At 49.2% G+C, this 26,406-nt stretch overlaps 1 protein-coding gene across 9 annotated transcripts in view; it reads left to right on the top strand.

Moving 5' to 3' along the window:
• RBFOX1 (RNA binding protein, fox-1 homolog 1) overlaps nucleotides 1-26,406 on the top strand; it is a 2,271,070-nt gene that overhangs the window by 923,023 nt on the left and 1,321,641 nt on the right. For all 9 annotated transcript variants that reach the window (XR_002342915.1, XM_021088068.1, XM_021088065.1 and 6 more), the window contains one exon: nucleotides 19,301-19,363. Coding sequence is in view for 7 of the 9 variants with exons in the window: in XM_021088068.1 (XP_020943727.1) it covers nucleotides 19,301-19,363 (63 nt within the window). In the remaining 2 variants the exon portion in view is untranslated. The remainder of the gene's footprint in view (nucleotides 1-19,300; nucleotides 19,364-26,406) is intronic.

Genomic DNA, 26,406 nt, shown 5'->3' with positions numbered 1-26,406 from the left:
CACACGTGTCAGATGACCAGCTGAAGCCACTGACACAGTGGGATGTGCTGGAGGGACCCTTACCTGCAGCTGGCATCTTTCCTGAAATGGGGGGAGTCGGGGCAGGGGCGCCCACGCAGGAGAAAGATGTATAGAGTCGGCTGTTCACAAATGTGAAGGTGACTGCGGAGAGCCCTGGGAGCGTTTTGTCCGTTTTGTTTGCAGAGAGATAGGGAGTGAAGGATTATGATCCTTGGCGCTGATAATGTCCCCTGGGCCACCGGCTAATCCAGCAGGACACCAGATGTAACAGAGCCATTTTCTGCACGCATTTCTACATGGTTATCTTGAGGGCAGGGCCGGAATGAAAAGGCTTAGCTCCGGAGACAAGGATCCAACAACAGCTCTCCCTCTTCTGCACAGGAGTCAGAGCCCTGGGTCCGCGTGCACGTGGTCATAGCAGCAGGCATTCTCGGCACCGACATTTATAGAGCACGTGCTGTGTGCTGGGCCCCTTGCAAGGTGGCCTGGGCATGGTGGTGAAGGCTCCACCCAACTTCACAGACATGCCCTCCACGGATCCAGTTTATCTGTCCCCTTATTCACTCATCCGACACTGGCATGTCAGTGTCAAGTTCAGTGCCAGATAATCGCAGAAGAAAGAAGGTGAAAATCTGGTTCCGGAAGCAAGATGCTAGCTTTATCCCGAAAAACATGGGTCACCGTTTTTCTCAAAGCCTCACTCTGCTCATCTGAAAAATGGGTATTAAAGCAGCTCCTCCCTCATAGATCAACATAATGACCCCTGGAGAGACTAGTTTAAGGATGCTTGGCACACTGCCAGGCACTCATTGTTAGCTATCAGAGCACCCAAAACTGACCATCCAGAGGGGGGGCCACAAGTGGGTGGCCACTCACAGAGCACAGGATGGACACCCCATGGATCAGCTGTCAGATGGTGGCTTACCTCCAGCCTTACCACCTACTGGTGACCTTACCACTGTGGGGACCTTGGGCATGTGACGACACTTCTCTGAACTTTGGTTTCCTCATCCATCAAAGGCAGCTGATATTATTAGTCTTTATTCACTCAGTCCTCCCACCTGGGGTCCTCAGCAGAAGCCATCACCTGGTACCATTTTCCAGAACTCAGAGCGGCACTCAGCCTCCTGCGATGATGTAGCCCGGGTAAACAGTGTATCCTAAGAAGTGGAAAACAATGATCGATTTATTTGACAAGTTCTCTTCTTTAGGTTTTCAGAATAATCGAATGTACCAGCTGCCAGGGCTTGATGATCCCTTTTCCAATCAAGCTCAAGGCAACTGCAAAGTTATCTGGACTTGGCCTTTAGCTGAGCAGAACCGAGTAGGTTCCGTTAATGTCGCATGCGAGTCACCAAGACCTTTTTTCTGGCCTGACAGCTGTGCTAGGGCGAGGTGACGCGATCTTGAGGGCTTGTGTACCAGGCAGGGTTCAAGAATGACATGCCATCTCAGGAGGGCGTTTCCCAAAGGTTAGCCTTGGAAATGAAGCAGATCATGGTGCATTCGTGTATTTGCTGGATGCAGATGCAGTCTGATATTGAATGAAGTGTGTCACGTTGCCCTTTGGGTGTTTGTGGAAAGTTTGGAATTACCATCTGTTTCGATTCATGGGTGACCTGCCATCCGCCCGCAGTAATGGGGAGCTTAAGAGGCTGAAGGGTTGCATGGGGAGAGCAAAGGATGGCATTTGTAGTAGTGGATGGAGGAGACTTCGGAGACCTTGACCCACTCCCCTGTGACTTTGGTCCTTATCCCTGGCACCCTGTCTTTGTGCCCAGGCAAGGAGCCTTTGCAGCCCACGGTCTGATCTGAGTGCCTCCTGGGCGATGGTGTAGGGAGCTTCCAAAGAGAGGGTTAAACTGATGGCTAGCAACACAGAGAAAAAAATCTCAAGTGTCTGAGATGTTTGACGTCCCCAGAGACTCATGGGAAAGGCCTGATCCATCTCTTTTTCCTTTTCCGTGTGTCTTTTTTAGGTGGTGATAAACATTGTTGTTAAGTGGCTTCAGGTAACTAGGCAGATCTAAACACCCTAAATGCGTTAATTCATGGATTCCTCAAAACAGTCTTCTTGAGATGAGGGAGGTGACTAGGAGCCCCACATTACCGATGCAGGCTTTAAGGGGCTCAGAGAGGCTGAGCAACTTGCCCCAAGTCACAAAGCCAGCAAATGGGGCATTGCAAATAGACTGCCTGCTAAAGCGGCTTCAGAGACTGCATTTAGCAGGAGCTCCCTGAGCCTCTGTCTCCACGGCTCTCCCTCCCAGCCCATTCTCTTTGTCCTGCGTGGTCAGTCATTCTCCTAAAATACAGGTCAGCACAGGTCCTTCCCTTCCCCAGACAGCCTCATGGTTCCTTCGGGATGACTGGCCAGAGCCAAAACGCATTTATTTACAGGGGCCCGGAGCCAGGGCTTTGGGTCTGACGGGTCATGGCAAAGGGCATGGCTCCCCCGATTATCCTGGGGGGTCTTCCTCAGGCTCTGTGAGTTCCATTTCCCAGCTCACGCTGGAAGTAGCAATTTCCAGCTTCCCCGAGTCGTTAGGGAGATGTGGCTCTCTGTTAGCCTTTGGGAAGTGTTAGACCGTGCTTGGCACATAGTGAATGTTCTTGACTTTGGTGCCCCTATTAGGTCCCTCCCGTAAAGCCTCCTGCATCTGGCCTCCTCTTTGCAGGACCCTTCCCCATTCTGGCTCCTAAGGCTTGCTCAGGAACCGCCCCCCCCCGACCCCACCCCATCACACCCTGGAACACGGTGTTTCCTCCTGGTTATAGCCAAAATCTTTAAATGATACTATTTCCAACGCTTCCCGCTCCCCTCTCTGACTGCGGAACAAACCAAACTTAATGACGCTCCATGAATCATCTCAGGTGTCACTTCACTGTCTCCTCCGCCGCCCCCCTCCACGTCGAACACGGTCCCTCTGCCGTTGCCCTGCTTGGCGCTCGCTTTGGCTGGGCTTCCTCTCAGCTGTTATTGATGTGAGCTCGCTTGGAAAATGGAGCATCTCATTCATCTCCGAATCCCACACTGTACCTGGTCCAGGCTTGGACGGTTTTCACCAAGTGCCAGCTCGGAAAATGCCAAATGGATTAATGAGTGGACGTGCACATTAAAATGAACACAAATAACCTACATTATGGCCCCGTTAAAAGCATTGGCTTCCTCTGAATTGTCATTGAAAAAAAAAAACCCTTGAGGATTGGGAGTGGAAGCTGGAAACTTGGGGAATGTGGATTCCCCGCCCCCCTTTTGCTTCTTGAAGTTGTAGACTTAGGGAGTTCCCATAGTGGCTCAGAGGTAGCAAACCTGACTAGGCTCCATGAGGATGAGGGTTGGATCCCTGGCCTCACTCAGTGGGTTAAGGATCCAGCATGGTGGTGAGCTGTGGTGTAGGTTGCAGACGTGGCTCAGATCCAGCGTGGCTGTGGCTGTGGCTGTCGCTGAGGCTGGCAGCTATAGCTCCTCTTAGACCCCTTGCCTGGGAACTTCCATGTGCCATTGGGTGTAGCCCTAAAAAGCAAAACAAACAAACAAACAAACAAAAACAAAAAAAACCTGTAAACTTATTTAAGGTATCTGCATATTTTGAATCTGGAAGAAACGCTGCTCACCCAGACTCCAAACCCGTGTGAAATAACCCAGAGTTTCATGCATGAATTTTTTTTTTTCTTTACTTTTTAGGACTGCAGGTGCAGCATATGGAGGTTCCTCAGGCTAGGGGTCGAATTGGAGCTGTAGCTACCAGCCTACCCCACAGTCACAAGCAACGAGGGATCTGAGCCACATCTGCAACCTACACCACAGCTCATGGCAATGCTGGATCCTCAACCCACTGAGCAAGGCCAGGGATCAAACTCACAACCTCTTGGATACCGGTCGGGTTTGTTACTTCCGAGCCATGATGTGAACTCCCATGAATGCTGTATTTTTGATGGCTGCCACGTGGTATGGAAGGGTATAGATCATTGGGGGAAGTTAAGCACATCTTTTTTCCAATGGCTTGGCTAGGATGCTGCTTTAAGACAAATGACTATTTTCTTATTAAGTGATACAGATCTTATGAGAGAGAGTCCCTTGATTGATTGATATGATCTGTTTCTAATTTTTTTGCAAGGTTGAAGCACTTTAGGCTAAGTTGGAACAGTTTCTGTGACATGAGTAAAAAGTAATTCATAATTGTGGTAAAGACTCTTCAGCCAAAAAAAAAAAAAAAAAAATACTGCAGAGGACATTAAAAGGGCGTCTGGAACGTAGAGCCAGTGCTCTAGAAATGCCCCATCTGAGCCCAAAATATGTGGCTTCGCCTACTAGACGTTGCGAAACTTTATCAAAGGGGTGCGTGTAGGCGTTTTTTATGCATCATTTGTGAAGCATTTTTCTGCATCATTGCCTTCACTCATCAGAAGGATCCTGTGGTGTAGGTGCTGCTCGCCACTTGCCAGACGAAGATGCTGAGGTTCCGAGGTGTCCATTGATGTCTGCATGTCAAACCCGGGGAGAAGCCAGAACCCACGTTTTCCGCCTGCTTCAGGTCCCAAGTGTTAACCATGAAATGTTACTGTCTCTCACGACAACGCAGAGGAAACACATATTTTTGTCTTGAAACCTCCTGTCTTTCTCACTGCTGAGTCTGCAGTGTGTTGTTATCACTTACCTGAAATCATGCTGTCAAGAAAAATCTCACCCCCCAGCCAGTCTGGATGAGGGCTCACATTCAACACCTAACTCTGGATGGTCACCACATGTGGCCCTCGGAACCTGTAGCCAAACTCTTCATGATTCCGTTGTGGTTTTTTGACTTTCCCTTCTCCCACAGGGGTGTGGAGTGCCGTATGGATCCACCTTTCTGCCGGGCTATTTTTCCTTCATTTCATTGTCTTTTGTTTTTCTGGCACATCGTGCTTAGAGGTGCTTTGCTGAATGTGAAGGATTGGCCGTGGGGAATTTCCTTGTATCTTCTGAAATCTATGGCATTTTTTTTTTTTTTTTTGAAAATTAGATATTCCTTTCTGACTAGATGGGTTTTCATACCAAGAGGTCCACAGCTCTTGTATTTCATCTCGCTGTGGACTTTGGTTGAGACGTATGTGCCCTTTGGGGGTGACTTTGCTGATGTGCTCATGGATTTTCCTTCTCAGGAGAATGCACCCCCATGAACCACATCATCTGGAAAGATTAAAAATGCAATTTAAATCATGAAGGACCAGTGCCTTTCTTTTGCAAATGAGGAAACTGAGGCCCAGAGTTAAGTAGCCTCAGCCAGGCCAGACAGCTTGTTAATAGCAAGATGGCAATGAAAACCCATAGCCCCGTTAGGGACTAATTTAGGAAACATTTTTTTTCTTTTTTAAAAGAATTTTTTAGGGTTGCACCCATGGCATATGGAAGTTCCCAGGCTAGGGGTGGAATCAGAGCTGCAGATGCCGGCCCCTCGCCACAGCAGCGCAGGATCCGAGCCACGTCTGCAACCTACACCAAGCTCATGGCAACACCAGGTCCCTAACCCACTGAGCGAGGCCAGGGATCAAACCCGCATCCTCCTGGATACTAGTTGGGTTCATTACTGCTGAGCGACAACGGGAACTCAGGAAACGATTTTTCTAAAGCCTTTCGTTTTCCAGAATGCCACATTTTGGGATGGGGGGGGTGATTTTTAGATATAGAGAATGTAGTGATGCATCTTTGAAATGTACCCTCAGCCACTCAGAAAAAAAAATAATAATGGTATTATCAGCAAAGGCACTTGATGTATATTATACCAAGGTCTCTTTCCTGCTTGGGAGCAGACCCTGCCATGGTGATGCTGTTGGGATCTGATGCGTATGGCTCTTATACATAAAGATAACTACACCGAGCTTGCCTTGATAGTTTTACCATTTCCTGGAGATTACATTCTTGCGATGATGAGACCAGCTTGAATTTTCAGTGTAGTTGTGAGACCTTTCTTAGGTTGAAATGAATTCTGATAAGCTGATTATCTCTCAAGAAAATATCGTGTCCACATTTCATAGCCCCGTTCCTATCACGTTACGGCCATTTTTATTCCGAGATATCTTCCCTGGTCTGAATTAAATAAGGTAATAAGGTGCTCTGGAGTCCAACACATATTAAACAGATTTTTTTTTAAAAAAAGAATTGAGTCCTACAGGGGGGAGAGGATGGGTTTTCTTTATAGGACATTTTCCGGCTCCGTGTTGAAGTAGACACTGCTAGCTTATTTCCTTTTTCTTTAGAGAGCGGTGAGTTATCAAGCTCAAAAATAAAGTGTTCTCAGTGGCGTAAATAAAGCAGTAATCTGCATAAATATATCACACCATGTACTGAGGGTTTTTTCCTTGCCCACCCCCTTTTTTTTTGGTTTTTGTGTTTTGGTTTCCCTTTTCCATCTTCTCCACTGCAGTGTGTTAATCTTGGTCCTAGAAATGGAAGGTTACGTTTCCTTGAGAAATAGATTCAAAAGGAAACAGTGATTAAGGCACAGGCGCATCGCACATTCCCAGGGATGCGCATTGCAGCCCAGCTCTACAAATGTGTTTTGAATCTCAGCCTCTTTCCAGCTTGCTCATTGCCATACCCGTCCTCCACGTCCCATCCGTGGACCAGGTTGGTTTATTCCTGCAACCCACTGGGTCTCCTGGAAGGAAGCCCATTAGAGTCATGGGAGCATCCTTCTCATGGGAGCATCCTTCTCATGGGGCTGTATGCCTGAAAAGGATGGTCCAAAGCCTGGGGAGCGACAGTTCCAAGGAAGAGACGGTTGGTTACCTAGACTCACCATGCCTGAGGGGCCGGCCTCTGTCAGCCTGTTGCTGGACCACCACAATTCCCCGCTCCAGTGACCAAGTTCGACAAATGAGCCAGATGATGGAGAGGAGCCAAGGCGAGTCGTGGGAAAGCTTCCTCTGTGAGTGAGAGTTGGTCGTGGCCTCGTGGCCCATCTAAGCGCCTGTCGTGGAAGCACATCCCTGTCCCTGGGACGTCACTGCAGGTCCTGGGACATCACCGCAGGTCCTGAGCTGTCACCAGCAGGGGAGATTTCCTTGGATGGGCACGTTCTCTCTGAGAGAGAAAACAGCATCATTGCCCTTTAGGGCAGAGTTCAAGGTCTCATTTCTCCTTGAAAACGTGCGCAGAGAAACTCTCCAAGTTTCACGCATGGTGCCGGCAGCATGGGGATGTCATGAAAATTTGGTGGAACCCTGTGTGCCTCTTGCTCATCACGGGCCCTGCTGCCCCCCCATCTCCTTCCCGTGATTATTACTGTTCTCCTGTTGTTGTCATTATTGTCTTTATTTATCTACACTCAGATACCTCTGTCCCTATGTGTCTCAAGTGAATACGTACTGAGTTTATGTACGTTATAATATTTTCCATCACTTCTTTCTTTCTTTCTTTTTTGTCTTTTGTCTTTTTAGGGCCGCACCCATGGCACATGGAGGTTCCCAGGCTAGGGGTCGAATTGGAGTGACAGCTGCCAGCCTCCACCACAGCCACGGCAACCATAGGATCCAAGCCGTGTCTGTGACCTACACCGCAGCTCATGGCAACGCCAGATCCTTAACCCTTGCTGAGCGACGTCAGGGATCGAACCTGCGTCCTCATGGATGCGAGTCAGATTTGTTTCCACTGAGCCATGACAGGAACTCTCCCATCACTTATTTCTTAAGCTCATCTTCCGTTTCGGAGGAGGACCTAACTTCGATTACAGTAGCTACAGCTCTTTGAGCACTGTCTGAACTCACACTCTAAGCCCTTTCCCAGTGTTATCTCATTTCACCGTTGGAAGAATCTGCCCAACATAATCGTCATTTTCCCTTTGTACGTGAGGGAATCGAGGTCCCGAGATATCAAGTAATTTACTCCAGGTCGCACAGCGAGGACGTGCTGCAGCCGAGATGGGTCCCCAGGCAGGTCCCACTCCCAAGGTCAAAGCCCTGCCTGCATGCATGTGCTGGTCTCTTCAAGTGTTGTCACGGGTCCTCTGACTCTCCGGAGACTGGATATGGACAGAGCTTACAGGGAAGGGATGGGTTCATGACAGGTCTCAGACGGAGACTCTTGCAATGTCAGCGGTGAACGTGGTTTCATTCTAGACTTCGTCTCGTGCTCATTCATGCCGTCAGCAGATATTCACGGGGCACTGGGTTTGTTCCAGACCCTGTGTCAGGTCAAAGCCTTTGGTGGGAACAAAACCCTCTGTGTCTGCATCCTCGTGGAGTGTTCGGCCGAGCTGGAAAGGCAGATGCAGTTCAAATGGTTAGATCCTGCTGTGTAGTTAGTTATAAGTGAGAGAAATGCACGGATGAGGAAGCCGGTGGTAGGTCTGCCTCAGAGACAGATGGAGGAGGCTTTGCAGAGGCAGCGATATCTGAGCTGAGAGTTGAAGCCACACAGGGTAGAAACCACAAGGGGACGGTCACCTTTCTCTCTGAGCCCTGCTCCTGGAGCCTGGTGGGTTGCAGGTGACAGGGGGCCCTCTCCCCGGTCGGTGGTCATGCTTGCGAAGGAGCAGAGCCGGCTGTGTCGAATTTCTGCAGACGCTGGTTCTCTCTCTCCATCCCGAGCGTTCGAATGTGTGAAGGGTGATGGTTTGTACACGGATGAGATCTTTTGGTTTCCTTGATACCAAGTGTGTATACTGGCGGATTTGGGTAAACTCGGTCCATGGGGGCTCATGAACATTTGCTGGGGAGCCTCATGCCGCTCGGTGGAAAGAACCCAGCCATTTCTGCTGTGATAGGAAGGAACATTTTCATCTCCCAGACAATTTTGTGTGATGCCAATAATCAGCCCGTGCTCCTCATGCATTTCTGCGCATCTTTTATCGTTCAACCTGAGTCTGTCAGCAGGAATTAAAAATCTTGCCTGTCCCTGATTTGCTTTGCCCTGCCTCCCCTCCTCCACCCCCAGCATCTCACGAAACATCACAGGCCACAGCCCCCCCGCTTCAAGGGTGGAAATGTGTGGAATTCTCCAGGCTCGTGGTGGGAAGCTGTGTCAGCAAGCTTGGGGTCACACTTTCCTCCTGCTGGAAATGAGCCCCAAGACCCTACCCAAAAAGCCAAAATCAGCGATGTCTCTATTTTTAAAAAGTCATACGTATTCCACATATTAGCTAAAAGGATGAATTTGACAGTCATACAGAACTAGATTTGATTCCTGGCTTCGCTGAGTCCCAGTGATAAGACCTGGAGCAACGTCTTTCAGAGTCTGTCAAGTTTGTCATCATCAAAAGGGAAATAATAGATGTCATGCCTGGGTGGGGGGGGGCGCATTGTGTAAGCAGAATGCCCGGTGCCCGCTAAGTGGTAAAATGCTTGGTATTGGATAAGGATCATAGCAGTTCTTCTTCTTATTATTGCTGTTATTATTATTCACTTAGTTATTTATTTAGATCTTTCAGAACCTGTCTGTAAACCTGTGAAAGCTTCTACCTCAGCAGTGGCAATCTTTTTCTCTAAAGGGCCAAGTAGTGAACATTTGGGGGTCTGTGAGTCAGAGTCTGCCACGATTCTTCAGTTCTCTCTGGGCGCGAGCACAGCCGCTGCAGGTAATACACAGGTGAAGGACCAAGGCCGTGTCCCAGTAAAACTTTCTTTGCAGAAATAGGCCATAAGTTGGATGTGGCTCAGGGTCCATCGTTGGTGGATGTCTGATCCACATGGCAGGCTGCGTTGGCAGCGTTGCCTGGCCTTGGACAGCCTGCTGTGTGGTGCTGAAGAGGTCTCACCTGGATCACTCAGCCGCCAGAACATAAGCTGTAAGCAACAGAACTGCCCTCCGCCCCCAGCTAGGCTCAGCCAAAAGGGCACTTTCTTGGGCAGACACCCCAGTATCTTGTGCTCATCCCTCATCCCCATGGCAGGATGTCAGCAGGGCATGGGCGGTGGCGGAGGAGAGACCCACAGGCTCTCGGGGACCCAGGTGGCTGACTCCGATGGGTCCCTCTGCTTCTCTCAGCTCCATCCTCTCTGCTTTGTGCAGATGGGCTGGTTCCGCTGTGCTGTCTCCTTGTCCATCATAGCTGCCCCCCTAAAAGCACTCCGGCCATTGGTCTGCATCACCGATCAAGTGCCACATCCATGAGCTGACATGTCCAAGTTGTAAATTCCCAAGAGGAGGCTTCTAATGCCCATCCCAAGGTCAGGCCTCCCCCGCTTCAGGTCATCTGTCCAGGGAGAAAGAAGTTGAATGGCAGTGAGATCAGACATCCCCACACCTGGGCCGATTCCTTTCTTAGAAAAAGGGGTGCAGAGTTCCCGTCATGGTGCAGTGGAAACGAATCCTACTAGGAACCATGAGGTTGCGGATTTGATCCCTGGCCTCTCTCAGTGGGTTAAGGATCCGGCGTTGCCGTAAGCTGTGGTGTAGGTCGCAGATGCGGCTCGGATCTGGCATTGCTGTGGCTGTGCTGTAGGCTGGCAGCTGTAGCTCCAATTGGACTCCTAGCCTGGGAACCTCCATGTTCCGCGGGTGCAGCCCTAAAAAAAAAGACACCCCCTGGAGTGTCTGTCGTGGCTCAGCAGTAACAAACCCAACCAGTGTCCTTGAGGACACGGGTTCGATCCCTGGCCTCGCTCAGGGGTCCCAGATTAAGGATCTGGTGTTGCCTAGGCTGGCAGCTGCAGCTCCCATTCGACCCCTAGCCTGGGAATTACCATATGCTGCAGGTGCAGCCCTAAAAAAAAAAAGAAAGAAAGAAAGAAAGAAAGAACAAGGAATGTGAGCCCAGAGGCACAGCACAACAGCCCCGTTTCATCACTCCCCAGACAGGCCTTTGCTCAATAACGCCTCCAAGAGATACTGTTCTGACTCAGTACCATAGTTCGAGTGTCCCATCCGGGCCTGGCCACAGGGACAGCGCCTCTCTGCCTCCAGGAGAACTCGGTGACCCTTCCCAGCTGCAAGCCCAGACCTCTTTCCCCTCACTCTTCACCTGGAAAGTTTTCATTTGAGAGAGAGAGAAAGAATCTGGTCTCATGAGTAGGTTTCCCTTCGCAGAGTGGCCATGGCATGCTTTGAATGCAATGTCCTGTCTCATGTACTTGGTGGGGGGGGGAATGATATAAACACACCTCGAAATTTACCTAGAGCTCAGCTTCCCTTTTCATACTGGGGCCCCGCTAGCGTTTGGAGCAGAATAAAAAGAGTGGAGTTGCCCTGCTATCTCTGGCGGGTTCCAGTGCAGTGTCTCCGAGAAGGCTGTGGTACCTCTGCTCTCTCTGGCCTTGAATCTGCGAGTCTGAGGATGTCTTCAGAGTACGCACGGCGGCCTCTCTCTGATAGACGGTGCAAATTAAAAGATCCGGTGCGGCCCGGGGAACCAGGGACCGGCACGTGCCCCTGGGTTTTCATTTAGCGTTAGGCAGTGCAGACACAGTTATTGCTGACAGGGAAGCAGAGGCTGGTGGCAGAGCGCGTGTGACAGGAAGCTCATGCCAACCCGTAATTGGGAGGATTATTTTTAATCAGAACATACCCTACAGCCCAAACATTAGAAATCTCCTGTAAGGCCAAGACAGGAAATTAAACACACCAACAGTAAGCCTCAAGGGGGCGGGGTGGCGGGTGGGGTGTAATATCGTTAGTGTCTCCTGGGTCCCTGGAGCTTTGGGGGGAGTTTGCTTCCCTGGGGACAGGGGAGGGCGGTGGAGGGGGGCTTGGACAGTATCTTCCCAGGAAGCGCCCACAGTGACTGTCCCCGAGCCCTTGCTGGACGGGGTGGGAGCAGCCAAATTAAACACAGCAGGCAGAGTAATGGATGTTTATTGCATTTAAACAGTATGACAAGTCAGGTATAAGCCTTGGAGCCGCAGCTGCAATTGCATGTCCTCAGCACAGGAAGAGCCCCCGTAGGTTCCTCAGTTTGGGAAGTCTTAAAGGACACCTGCTATGTGCCGGGCGCTGTGCTGGCCACTGGTCTGCCTGCCTTCTGCTGTCAGAGGCAACTGGGTCATCTTACGTCTTTGGCTCAATTTTTCAAAGCATGTTTCAGTTTCGATTGTTGGAAGGGCGGTTTTGGGGGTTTTGTTGTTGCTGTTGTTGTTTGCTTTTTAGGGCCACACCTGCTGCATATGGAGGTTTCCAGGCTAGAGATGGAACTGGAACTACAGCTGCTGGCCTACACCATAGCCAGAGAAACTGTGGGTCCAAGCCACGTCTGCGATCTCTGCCACCACCGCAGCAACACCAGATCCCTGACCCACTGAGCGAGGCCAGGGATCGAACCTGCATCCTCATGGATACTAGTTGGATTCATTTCTGCTGAGTCACAGCAGGAGCTCCCAGGTTGTTGGAAGGACTTTTGTGGACCAAGGAGGTGTCACTGTTAGGCGGCTGGCAGGATACATGTGTATTGATGGGCAGTGCCAGCCGGTGATGCTGTGTAATCCTCACACCCCTTCTCTGAGGAGCAGAGCGTGATATCCCCATTCGATGGGTAAGAAAACAGAGGCTCAGCAAGGTCAAGCAGCTTGCCCAAAGGTACTGAGCTAAGCAAACAGGAGAATGGACATTGAGTCCCACTCAGCGTCTCAAATCACGCTAGCACCACCATTCAAGAATTAGGAAAGCATAGCCTGGGGCTGTAAAGTGCGAGTGGTCCATGGAGAGGAGGGCGAAGCGATGGAATTCTGAGAGCAGAGGTGAGAGCGCTTCACTGTGCTTGCCAAGGGCTCCCTGAGGATGTGAAGACCAGATCCCTGGGTACCAGGCGGGCAGAGAGGGAACAGACTCCCAGGCGAGGGAACTGGCCAGGACAGAAGCACGGCCAGAGGTTAGGATGCTTGGCTGCTGTCTTTTGTTCTTGTTCAGCTCAGTCACTTATAGTCTACAGGTGCAAGGGGGAGAGAGGGGAAGAAAAGAGTCGTTGGGGGACTTCTCAGGTCAGAGACCAGACATCGGATGCGGGAATGGGGTCGGATGCAAAAAGAGGTGGTGTGGGACAGTCAACTCAAAAAGTGGGGGGAAGGAGGCATTAGGAGGATGGGAATGATGTATACACACGAGTGCCTGCCCCAGAGAATGAAGAGGAGCCTTCTGTAGAGCACAGGGAAATCTACTCAACAGTTTGTAATAACCTGTGGGGGAAGAAGGAATGGGTAGATATATGGGAGTTCCCGTTGTGGCTCAGCGGTAACGAACCCAACTAGTATCCATAAGGGTGTGGGTTCAATCCCTGGCCTTGCACAGTGGGTTAAGGATCTGGCATTACTCTGAGCCGTGGTGTAGGCTGCAGATGTGGCTAGGATCTAGCAGGGCTGTGGCTGTGGCATAGGCTGGCAGCTGCAGCTCCGATTTGACCTCTAGCCTGGGAACTACCCTATGCCATGGGTATGCCCCTAAAAAGACAAAAAGAAAAAACAAAGGGAAAAGAATGGATACATGTGTATGTGTAACTGATGCACTTTCCTGTACACCTGAAACTAATACAATATTGGAAGTCAACTCTACTCCAATAATTATTTTTTAAAGGGCCCCATCCTCCCTGGTCATGTGGGCACTTATACATCTGATCGCAGCAGAAGATGCTTCTTTAACCCACATTGCTCCTTAGCAAAAAAACTGCCTTTACAATAAAATGACGTATTGGTTCTGAGTCTGAGCTCAGATGCTTGGATCCTGCAGCAAATAAGGACACACAGAATTGTTTCCATGGCCGGGTGTGGCTGGGCAGATCCCTACTGTGGCGGGGGCCAGGGGTCAGGAGCTCAGGTTATAGGGCTGCGCGCCACTGGATTCCCTTGGGGAGGTGATTGTCTGCTCCCTAAGGAAGCTGCAGTGCACGCGCGCTCTGCCTCCGCCCCAGTGTGACTGATGCCCGCTGCTTTATGCTGCACCACTGCCAGATCACCCATCGTAAGCCCACATGGTACCTGCTGCAGGGCTCTGTGCTGATGTGGCTTTCAGGTGCCTCTTAAGGATGGTTAAGCTCCAGATGCCCCGATGAGGTCGGGGGCCTCTCAGAAACTTGGAGAGAGCATGTGCAGTCCCAGTCACCAATGTGGTCAAGATAGAGCGGGCGTATCTGAAGGTGGGGCTGGTGAAGATGCCCCCAGCTGGGTGAGACGCCACGCTTGCGACATGTGACTCTTGTTGGCAAATAATAGAAACTCACTCAGGGTAGCTCAAAAATGGGGGCACTCATTCTGCAGCACAGGGGTGAGTCTCAGCCCTGAGAGACGGGGTGTGGTCGGTGCCAGGAGGGGCGGGCACCCTGAGCAGCTGAGTCGTCAGGCCCCGTGGCGGCAGCATCCCCCCGACGCCCCTCCCAAACCTCCCGCCTCGTGACCCCTGCCCTCTCGCCCGGTTTCCCTCTGCTCCATTCTTTGTTATTCTTGCTCCCAAGCGTGGCTGCTTCGGTTCCTGCCCAACACGTGGCAGAGAACAGTGACCCCGGAGAACTGAGTTCTCAGTTCCAGCAGCCAGCGGATTTAGCCATGCTGCCCAAATGCCTGGGAGCAGCCCGAACGGAGATCTGGGGAGCTGTTATCCCTACTCAGCACGGCCCTGATGGAACCAGGGGCAGGTGGCTCAGACCTGACTTCCAAATGGAGTGTGAGGTGGAGCAGGGCTGGGGAGGGAAATGACTCTTATAGAATGTGGGAGTCCCCGGAGGTGTGTTTAAAGTTAGCCACGGGGTGAGGAAGCTTCCTGTTCTCCCTCCGTCCCTCTCTTCTCTCTTTCCTTCATCCCATCCATCCTTCCTTTCATCTATCCTCCCTAACCCTTCCCTCCCTCCCTTCCACCTTCCCTCCTTCAGCAAGTATTTATCGGATGCCTTCCACACCTGCTGCAGTGTGGTCAGAGCTGGAGTGAAAGGGGTGAAGCAGACAGACGCAGTCTCTGCCCTCATGGAGCCACCACCACACTAGTGACACAGGAAGCCTGGAATTAGAGTGTTTTCATCCGACTGTGAACTGACAGCTGTGCAAGGTGCTAGGAAGGAAGGCTAATGGGCTCCTGAGACCTCGGAGCAGAGGCTTCCATGAGGAAGTACCCATGAGAGGTGTCTGGGTCCTAAGCTCATCCCAGGGCAAAGACAAGGCATGTGAAACATCGCTGGGGCTGCTGGGGTAGAAGGTGGGACCCAGAGCTGGCAGGTGCCCAGGGCAGGTACACAAGGGGTCTGGTTGGAGGGTATGCCTGCTCAGTAACAAGCACGTGGAGTGTCAGGCTGTGTCCCCAAGTGTGGGCTTGGCCGTCAGTGCAAGGGGCAGCTGCCCATATAGGGTTTAAACCATCAAGTGACATGGGCGCCTTCATAATTTGTGAGGATTGCTCTGCCTGCTCTTTGGAGGCTGAGAGGGGCAAGCGTGGAGACAGGAGATCCTAGCAGCCTGTGGGTGGGAATCCACAAAGCGGTGTGTGGCCACATCTACAGCAGTAGAAACATTGCAGCAGCCGGCCCTGCTCAGGGGTCATCAGCATCAGTGTCCTGGAAGTAATTGGCATGCTGCTCTGTTCATCCGTTCGGATGGAGAGCAAGGTGGCCGCGGCTAATGCATGGAGCCAGCAATCACCTCCACTCTGCCCGACTTGGTGCCCGCGTCCTTTTCCGGTTCCTTCACTTGCAGCTCTTTAGCTGGGGCAGAGTCTCAGAAGGGTGAAAATTCCATGCGGTTTCTGCAGGGCCCACCATTCTCCCTGGTCACAAATTGCTCTTTAGGTAGTTTGCAAGAGTAATTGCAAACTCGGGGCCCTCTTAGTTTTTTTTTTTTTTTAAACTCCATCACTCCTTTGGCACGCTAGAGCACATCTCAGATTTTCCTTGCTGTCTGGTGCCTTCGCTAATGACCATTTCTGTTCTCACCTTGGAACAATGGGTTTCAGCCTCCGTTTTCATAAAACAATCCACCTAACGGATTTGACAGACTCTTATTCATGGGAAGGGATGGGGGCTTATAAAATTCATTCCAACTGCAGGCTGGTTTATGAACAGCTATAAAGATGTGGGCAGGGAGCTGACACGGATGTGAAATGAACCTTATCACCTGTGTGCCAAGCACGGGACCAGGATGCTCAGAGAAGACTGCTTTCTCGGGTACAGTTCAGTGCCCCCTCCTTGACTCTGTAAGGCTGTGGGTCAGAGAGCAATCGCGTCCTAGGCTTTCCTGGGTGGTGAGCAGCTGCTGAGAGGCTGGGCACAGTGCCAGGTGACAAGGCTACTGAGTTGGATCAAATATTGTCCTTGCCCTCCAGGAGTTCACAGCCTGGACAAGGCCGAGGCTGCAGTGCCTTAGAGAGAGTGTGGGATTCTTGCTGGGGGCGGGGGTGGGAATGTGCGAAAGGTCACGGGGCCGCTGGAAAAGTTTCAGTCCTGCTGGATGGATCAGCAAAAGCTATAGAGAGAAGAGCATGTGTGGGTGGACGTTGAAGAAGGCACCCACTTTGGGGCAGGTGACTGGAAGGATGACATGGTCAAGGGGCTGGAGGCGTTGCAGGGTCTTGTGGCTTGAGAGGGGCTTGACTTAGCCGGATCTTAGAGTGTGTGCGTGAGTGTCTTAAGAGACAGAGCAAGTGACTGAGACGAGGAGGGGCAGGGCTCAAGGGGGTTGACGCTGATCACAGGACCTATGACCAGTGTATCTATGCAGAGATGATCCGTCTGCCTAGAAGATACTACTCCTATTTCTATTATTAGGACACAGGTAATTCTCCAGCTGAGGCGTACTATGAATTTGTAGACAAAAACCATATAGTTGGCTCTTCATTTCTGCATGATCCTAATTCTTCTTGCTACGTTGTCTGGCTGTGAGCCTCTCATCCAAGATCTCAGTGCCACTGCCACTTCCTTGGTACAGCCTTCCCTGGCATCCCGGCAAGATTTTTCTTCCTCCACTAGAATGTAAGCACCAGGGGGCCAGTGCTTGGCTTTACCAAAGGCTTAATACATAATAATACAGTTTTAAATGACCTTGACCTTGTGGCAGGCACAATGCTAAGTGCCTTACAAATGTTAAATTTCAACACTCACCTCTCTCCATTGATGTAGATGCTATGTTTTGTTTATTTTTTGTTTTTTTTGTTTTTAAGGGACGTTCCCATATGCTACAGGTGTGCCCTTAAAATAGGGGTCGAATTAGAGCTGCAGCTGAGCCCTACGCCACAGCCACAGCAACACTGGATCTAAGCCACATCGGCAATCTACACCACAGCTTGTGGCAATGCCAGATCCTCAACCCACTGAGTGAGGCTTGGGGATCAAAGCTGCATCCTCATAGAGACGATGCCGAGCCCCTGCGGGACCTCTCAGGGCTACGTTTCTTCCCATGCTACTGAGACAGAGAAGGGTTCAGTGATGTATCTGTGGTCACAAAGCTGGTAGATGTGGAGCTATGGATAGATGGATGGATGGAAGGGAAGAAGGATGGAAGGTTGTTGGATGGATGGATGTACTCTGGACCCAGACTTGGATCCACTCTCCCACTCACAGCAAAGCTGATCTGTTGACACTGGCTTGCGGTGATGGAAAGTGCAGCATTTATTGTGGGCACCAGACAAGGAGGTCAGGGCAGCTAATGTTCAAAGAACCCAAACTCCTGGATGGATTTCAGGGAAGAGTTTTTAAGGTCAAGGTGAAGGAGAGGAGTCAAGCAGGGTATGTGATCAGCTTATGCACAGTTCTCTTATCTGGTGGATGGTGAGGTCACAGGGTGGGGCCACAGGGGTTACATCATCAGTATGCAGACTCCTGATGGTCTGGGGGCTACATGCTCATGGTCATCAAGTAGTTAATGTCTTCCATTTGGTGGGGGGTTTAGTGTCTGTAAAACCTCAGGAATGGACATCAGATACTGTTATGTATGTACTTCAGGGAGGAACTAAAGATTCTGTGGCTGCTATAGAGATGATTTACTGTATAAATTGTTTCTAGTTTTCCTGGCCCAGCTGCTACTTTTGTCACGAAATGTTCACATCTTTTCAATCATTAATTCTTAAGCCAGGCTTTTGTGACTCAGGGGAAGCCTGAAAGACGAGAGCTTTTCTACAAACAAGAGACAGGCAGAGGACATGGGGGCAGGGCTGTCTCTCGGGAAGGCCCCGTAGGGTCCTGCCTGGTGACAGATGGATAAACACTGTCACCACCATCCTCGCCCTTCATAGCTATCTTTACCCTCAGGCCTCTCCAGACACTCGTCTCTCTTTCCAGTATTTTGGAACCACTGGATGTTATCAGATGTTCTCATTTATCAATGCCAGTGACTCACCATATGTGAAGTTAAAAAAAAAAAAAAATTTGTCGTATTAAAAAGGAGGGTGTATTTTTTAAAATGTATCTGCAAATAATGTTTATAATTGAGCTCTGAAACTTGTGAATTGCATTGAGTCTGGATATAGGTTATATCACTACTTGATACGAATAATTGAAAGAAGACTAGATTAAGATTGTAGAACCCTGCCAACCAGTTGCATCTCTGTTACTTAACTTTTTTCAGAGAGGGAGCAGATGGGGGCCAACTCTCTTGAGTACATGGTGCCAAATATATCTTTCTGATCTATTAGTAAATCTTGATTTTCCTGGTTGAAGTTGACCTTTCTTCCCCCAACTCACTGAGTTATATGATATTATAATGGCCATTTGCAGTTCAGGTGGTATTTGGTTTATTTAAATATTAATGAAAGGGAATCTTGCTCCTTCTGATTGGGTGATGATGGCCATGTTTATGAAATTTATTATTGATGGGACACCTTATATCGCAGTTTTATTCATTGCAAGATGAAGTCACTTTGAGCCTTAGTTATTACGGACTTGACATAACAGCATCTTGGCATTCTAGAATTGAAAAGAAACTTAGAGTTGATTTCTTTCCTCTTGCCTAATCCCTGCAGGAAATTCTACAGTAACATCTCTAAAAGATTCATCTTTCCTTGAGCACATCCTGCACCAAAGAGCTCACTCTGTAAGACAAGCCGACAAGAGAATGGTTCTAAACTTGGTGTCCAGTTGCCCAAGTTCAAATCCAAGGCTCCGCTACCTATATGTACACTTTGTACAATTTACTCCAGCTGTCTGAGCCTTAGTTTTCCTCTTCTGAAATAAAAGAGTAAGGTTTTCCTAATTGAAGTGTGCCAAGCATTCAGTGAAAAATTGGAAGGTTTGATCTTAATCCTTTTCCTCACCATCATCACTATCATCTTATTAAATTCACTGGTGAATAATCACAGCCCTCTTTGGAAGGTGAACCAGATGTGACTCTGACGCAAAAGATGCAAACCCCATTCAAGAGTACATTCCTCTGATACTAAAGTCTCCCTTCTCTTCCTCCCTAGGAAACTGCTCAACGAACTCATGCGAGTGGAACTTACAGCTTCCTTGATCGGACTCCGCATTCAGTAAGTGCGACCGCTTCAAACCGGTCATTACTTCAATCCAGCCATTGCTTTGACTGTGTTTGTGATGAAAAGCTTTCTTCTGTGGACCTGGGGTTCCCACAAACACTTTATTACCTGCCTGTGTCTTTCTTTTCTGCATCACTGCATTGGATTCAGAGATGAGAAGAGGGCTGCCTAGGTAGGACTCCCGCAAATAACAGAGGAAATATCGGCGTTTATGGATGGGTTAACCCTAGGGTGAAATGCCTGCGGGTTAAATTAGATGTGCTTTTGTTTTCTTTTTGTTCCCGAAGTTTTTCTCCTGGGCACACGCTGTTCCCCCTCTCCTGTTAAAAGTCAAAAGAAATGGCTTCAAACAGACCAATTAGTGGGACCATCTATTTCTTTGGGCATTTAAGATCAGTTCGTGTTGCTCTTTCGGAGCCAAAATACATTACTTGTATATAAAGATGAGTGCGAAAAAAGAAAAAAAGTTCTGTGCTTAAGATGCTGGGGTACCTTTTGGAAATTTCATTTGTTTTTAGCAAGTAATCCCTCTCCGCCGTTTGCCTTTCTCATCGCGCACAAGGACTTTATTTTCCGTGAAGGTAGCAGCATTTTGTCCAGTTTCCCCAACCCCGACTTTTTCTGATACACCAGCAGCATTCGGGGAAGTGGTGGAGGTGCACCTGCAGCTCCCTAAAATCTCCGCCATCAACTCTCCCGTGCAGGAGTCCTGGCGGGCGAGCCACTTGTTACTTGAACAGATCCGTCATAATTTAACAAATATCAAAATGTCCAAAGGACAAATGTCCTAAGGAAATATTTATTTTTTCCAAGATGTAGCTTCCTTCCCCGGTTTCAGAATTTCTTCACGTAGTCTATTTCTGAGGGTGGTGGAGACTATAATTTGACACATCAAAAATCATAAAGGGGCAGGTAGCCTTAGAGGCTGGGGGTGGGGGGGAAGAGGCTGATCAAAGGGAATTCTTTGGCCCTCACTGGTATTGTAAGACTCCTCTTTATTGCTCTGGCATTTGCATATGCGAAGGGAGCCTGAAAGAAAGAAAAAGACGGAATAGTCGTGGCTGGCGCCTCGCTACATCAGAATGCCTAAGTGTAACCCTGATCAGCTAAAGCTTGTATCACACAGGAGATTAGACCCACAGCTTTTGTTCCCAATAATAAAGGAAATTTCATGTCTAATTCCTTCCATGTTACATCCATCCTTTAATGCCTTTGAAGTTCAGGCTACAGCATTTCCTGAAAACGGGGAGATATTATAAGTGAAACAAGGAGGGGGCTGTTTGGCTCGCAGTCTGCTCGGATCTATTTGGTGTAAAGTTAAATCAGCATGTTGCTTTAGCAGTTCCCGTCTCAAAGGTGTGCTGTTCTCCTGGACACCTTTGTGATGCTGATGCGGGCAGGAGAGGGATGGAGGAAGGATGCTTTGGAGGATGAGTTCTCCTGTTATGTAGGCTCCTCCTACCTTTCTCTTTACCTTCTTCTCAACATGATACAAATTACTGCTTCTCAGGAAAAAATGCATGTTCCAATCCTAGACTGGTGCTGAAGTTTCTAACCTAGGGGAGGCTCTGGTCCCCGAGATAATTAGTAGAGTGTTGTAAAGAACTCATGTTAATTTGTCTTTGGATATGGTATTTCCATATCTACAATTACAGTCAGAAGGGAAAAAGAAGTATTAATTTGCTACTCCAAGCTAGTGTGCAGATATCTGATTTAAAAAAAAAAAAATTAAGAAAGAGAATTCCCGTTGTGGCTCAGCAGTAATGAATCTGACTAGTATCCATGAGGACACAGGTTGGATCCCTGTTCCCGCTCAATGGGTTAACGATCCAGTGTTGCCATGAGCTGTGGTGTAGGTTGCAGACATGACTCGGATTCTGCTTTGCTGTGGCTATGGTGTACGCCAGCAGCCGCAGCCCCAATTCTACCCCTAGCCTGGGAACCTCCATATGCCGCAGGTGCAGCCCTAAAAATAGACAAACAAACAAATAAATAAATAGTAAAAAGGAAGACATGGAAAGCCCCTCATTGGGAATATTGGCAGCTGTGGCCCAATCTCTGTGTGCCTAACAGATTTCAATCTAGATTCCCAGGGATCATAGCTTCTCTGGCACAGTGAAAAGCACAGTCACCCCCCCACCCCCAGGGCCAACACATCACTTCTAGATCAGAGAAGGCATCCTGGGAGGTTGCTTGATTACCAGGAAAACAGGTGACCTGGCATCTACATCCGGCCATGGGCCTGGTCCTGGCGCCTTCTTCACCAATCACATGTGTGGTACTTCGCTGGTCAGGAGACTGCATCTGCCCTCGTGAGCATTTTACCGGGAGCCATGACTTTGCAGTTGGAATTTGCTCAGATCTGCTGCCGTGCCTGGACTGATGTTGTGGCTAATCTCTCACCTCGGTCAGAGACAGGGCTTGATATCTCTGCTGGCTTCAGAAAAATCAATGTCCATTTTCTCCTTCCAAAGTCTGGTTACCTCTCGTTATTTATTTTTTCCAGAGTGTTGCATTTGTCTGGGGACTCTTTGGGCATAGATTGGCCAGTATATGTGAATACAGAGGGTTCATGCCCATGACCCAATCTCGGGGTCAGCTTCTGGCTCCCCGTGTCCCTTTGTGACCTCTGTGCTAGAACGAAAGCTTCAGGGGGCTGGTGGTAGTGGGGTCATGGGTTGCACTTCAGCCTCAGAGTAATTCCCTACAACGTAAATTTAACGTCCAACGGAAGCCTTCCTCTGGCCTCTGTCAGCTCTGTTTCCTGTCAGATTGCACGTGCGTGGCATGCTGTATCAGAATTATAATTAGTTCATGAATGGAGCAAAAACGAATCTAAGGTCTTCTCTTCTTTAGCCCAGTGCCATCCAGTAGAACTTTCTGGGATAATAGGAATATGCTTTATCTGTGTTGTGCGGTGTGGTAGCTGCAAGCCAGGTATGGCCATTGAGCATTTAACATGTGATGACTACAACTGGGGAGCTAAGTCTGTGATTTTATTTGTTTTGAGTTTCTTTAACTTTAAACGGTATCATGCAGCTAGTAATGGCCTACCATATTGGCTGGGGCATTTCTGGACTAGAGGTCCTTTGAGTACAGGGGCCAGGTCTGAATTGTCCGTCCTTCAGTGCAGGCTGATACATCAGCTGGCATAGACCGGGATGGATATGGGTGGGTAAAATCCTGCTGTCCCAAACCCCTAAGCATCTTTCACCCCCTCCAATTCCATATGCTTTATCCCCCCACATGGATCCTGACCCAGAACTGAAGGGTTAATGGTCCCTCAGCACCATCCTCCACTACCCTCCCCCCATGTGTCTATTCTGATTGGTTGGAGCCTGATTTCTGCCGACTGTTAAATAATACATTAGCTCTGATTGTATCCACAGCATCTATGGTAGTAACGGCCATAAGAGACAATCGGTACGCGTTGAATGTAGTGATGGGTGAAAGCATGGAGAGATGGGGGGGGGACAGATAACTGATTGCCCCTCACCTTCTGATGGACTCTGGTGTAAGTGGGGAAAACAGAAAGGATAGCAGACTGGAGACGAGTCTGGGCCACCCTGGTGGCTGGTTTTTGTCCTCGACTTACCACTCGGTATTTTTCTTCAAAGCTTCTACCTCTGCTTTGTCAACTGCAAAGCCTGGAACAACTGCTCCACATCTCACTGAGTGCCCGTGCCAAATCCAGCACAGATCGCTGTATCTCTTCACTGGCACTCCTGACTCCAAAATGTCTAACACTCAAATTGGACCAAACCCCACTCACTCACCCAAGGACACCATGCTCTTCCCGGGGACCCCAGTCTCAAGTGCCCATCATCACTGACGTTGTCTTATTCTTCATCCACCACTGAGAGAGGGGGGCGTTTTGGACCAGGGCTTTCTTAAAGCCCGACTCCCATCCCCGCTGTTGGCATCCCACTCCGCAGACACCTTCACATGGCCGTGAACTCTTCCTTAGAGGTCCTCACACCTAAAGCCACCTTCCCCTGGCTTCCCTCCTGTATATTGGAGACTAACATTCCTGAAGCGTGAATATCACTTAGCTCCTTGTTGAATAAGCTAGTTCCTACCTGACACTTTGCCTTGTTTTCGGGCATCCCTACCTACCTTCTATTCCAAGGAAGCAAGTTGATTTCTCGACTTCTCTGTGTGTTTGTTTCCCAATTCCGAGCCCTGTCTATCCTCAGCCTCACCAGCAGGGGCACCCTTCCTGTGATCTTAGTATAGAGACATCTCAACTTGTGTCTAGATCAGAGATGGAGTTCTGGGAGGTCCCTTGGTTATGGGGAAAACAGGTGACCTGGCATTTACCTCGGGCCACAGGCCTGGACCCTGCGTCTTCACCAAATAAGATCTTCCTCACGAAGGCCGTTTTCCCTGTGTGCTTGAGTTCCTTGATCCCCCTTTGTAGGATAAAGAGACTCCCAACTCTCTTTTCAGTGTAGAAGGTTGACCCCTGCGCTAATATTTTTAGAGCAAACAAGGGTAGAACCGTTCAAAGGTGATTAGAAAGACAAAGAGTAGTGATGATCGCCTAGGGAGGTGGAATTCTCTTGAGTTAAAGAAGTCAGCAGCTTGACTGTAAATGGGAGAGGTCAGGCATCTTTTGGGATTCCAGAGGGATGCGGAGCAAGAGTGGCAACAGCATAAAAGCATTCATTTAATCGCTGGCCAGGCCAAGGGTGGGGTGCATGTCACTTGATTTGGTACCTTATGGTCCAGAGGGCACACAAAAGGATGCTCCCTGACCTGTCCATTTGCTGTGTCCCTTCACCAACCCTCCAGACACCCTTGTTCCCACATTCTACATGTGTATCTCTTGTCTTGCCTAAGCTGCTGCATAGCAGAGCTCGGATATATGCTTCCTTCTCTCCCTAGCCCCCCTCTGCTAGATTGGGAGTAGGAATTCCGGGGATTATTTTGATTTAATGCGTATGTGAAAGTGGGAGGTGAGAGAGGAGAATGTAGGCAGAGAAATAGAGGAAGAGAAGCATTTCCTTCTGCTGCCTTTATTGTTCGAACAGAAAAAGGTAAGAAAGAATGAAAGTTTTGAGGAAGTTTTGTGTACGAGAAATACTAGGATTTGAGGACCCTGGAGAGAGAAGAGAGAAGCTTGAAGTTGCAAACCACTGCCTGCCTTGTTATTCTCTGTCATTTCACTTAGAATACATCTGCCACGTACTTGTCATGACTCCAGTTAGCCTGTTTATTGCTTGTGTGTTATCTGGATCCTGCATTGGGCTGGAGGAGCTGTGAAAGCCTGGTGTGTGTCTGTCTTGCTTACTTCTGTGCCCCTAACAACCCCAAAATGAGACGCACAGACCTATTTTTAAATTTTTTTTATTAAATTATGGTTGATTTACAATATTCCTTCAATTTCTGCTGTACAGCAGGGACCCAGTCAATATATATTCTTTTTTTTTTAATAGTATCTTCCATCATGTTCTAACCCAAGAGATTGGACATAGTTCCCTGTGCTGTACAGTAAGACCCCACTGCTTATCCATTCTAAATGCAATAGTTTGCATCTACGAACCTCAAACTCCCCGTCCATCCCACTCCCTCTCCCGACCCCCTTGGCAGCCTCTGTTCTCCATGTCTGTGAGTTTGTTTCTGTTCTGTAGGTAGGTGCCTTTGTGCCCTCTTTCAGATTCCACATGTAAGCGCTCTCATATGGTACCTGCCTTTCTCTTGCTGACTTCTTTGCCTTAGTATGAGAATCTCTCGGTGCATCCATGCCCAGATCTATTTTGAATGAGTTAATCGGTTTCATAGATGCATATGCTTTGTGGGATGGTCACACTCTTTGTACTTCCATCCGTTCTTCTGTCATCCACCTCCATCCCACCTCCCAGTCCAGATCAACCTCTGAAACATCCAGAGAACCAGGCTCGCTGTCCTGGCTTTATGAACCGACTGTGTGATTTTTTTTTTTTTTTTTTTTTTTTTTGTCTTTTTGCCATTTCTTGGGCCACTCCTGCGGCATATGGAGGTTCCCAGGCTAGGGCTCTAATCGGAGCTGTAGCTGCCAGGCTACACCACAGCCACAGCAACTCGGGATTTGAGCCGCGTCTGCGACCTACACCACAGCTCATGGCAACGCCAGATCCTTAACCCACTGAGCAAGGCCAGGGATCGAACCCACAACCTCATGGCTCCTAGTCGGATTCATTAACCACTGCACCATGACGGGAATTCCACGGACCGTGTGTTTCTTAACAACCCATGTGACCAATTTGACTTAAATTTCCCCATTGGAAAAAAAAAATGGTAATAGTAAGGAACTCGCGTGTTCGGTCACCGAAGGCCCTTTCCAACTTGGAATTCAGTGAGGAAACAAGAAAGATGGAAACTAGGCCACAGCAGAGGACGTTGAGGGGAAGTGTCATTATCTCAGCAAGGCAGAGGTTGATGTGCTAAGATGGGCAGTGGTTCTTCCCGCCCCCACCTGTGGGCAGAAAGGAGTCCCTTGTCTCCCAGGTCAGAAAAGGCAGCAAGTAGCTCTGGGACTCATGCAGAACCGATAGTCTGCTTTCTCTGTACTGTGTTAGTAAGTCGATATGGATATAGTTTGAGCCGCACTAATAGGTTGCATTAGAGTAGTAGAGGAAGTAAAAGCAGGGTTTGCCTGCAACCTCTGTGTTTTCGTCTGTCTGTTTGTTTTTAGGCCCGACCTGTAGGTCGTGGAAGTTCCCAGGCCAGGGGTCGAATTGGAGCTGCAGCTGCCGGCCTGCACCACAGCCACAGCAACAGCAACGCCAGGTCCAAGCTGTGTCTGCGACCTATGCCATAGCTCAAGGCAACGCCCGATCCTTAACCCACTGAGAGAGGCCAGGGATGGAACCCTCGTCCTCATGGATATGAGGGATTCATTTCCACTGTACCACAATGGGAGCTCCTGCCTGCAACCTCTGGTACTGACTCGTATCCCTAGTAGGTGCAGTCTTCGTATGCCTCCCGATTATTCGTTAGTTCCCAATTGAATGACCCAAAGAAAACAATGACTTGGGATTTCTGCTAAATCCCTT

This window comes from Sus scrofa, chromosome 3 (genome assembly GCF_000003025.6).
Source record: "Sus scrofa isolate TJ Tabasco breed Duroc chromosome 3, Sscrofa11.1, whole genome shotgun sequence".
Lineage (NCBI taxonomy): Eukaryota > Metazoa > Chordata > Mammalia > Artiodactyla > Suidae > Sus > Sus scrofa.
This window is presented reverse-complemented; position numbering and strand designations above follow the sequence as displayed.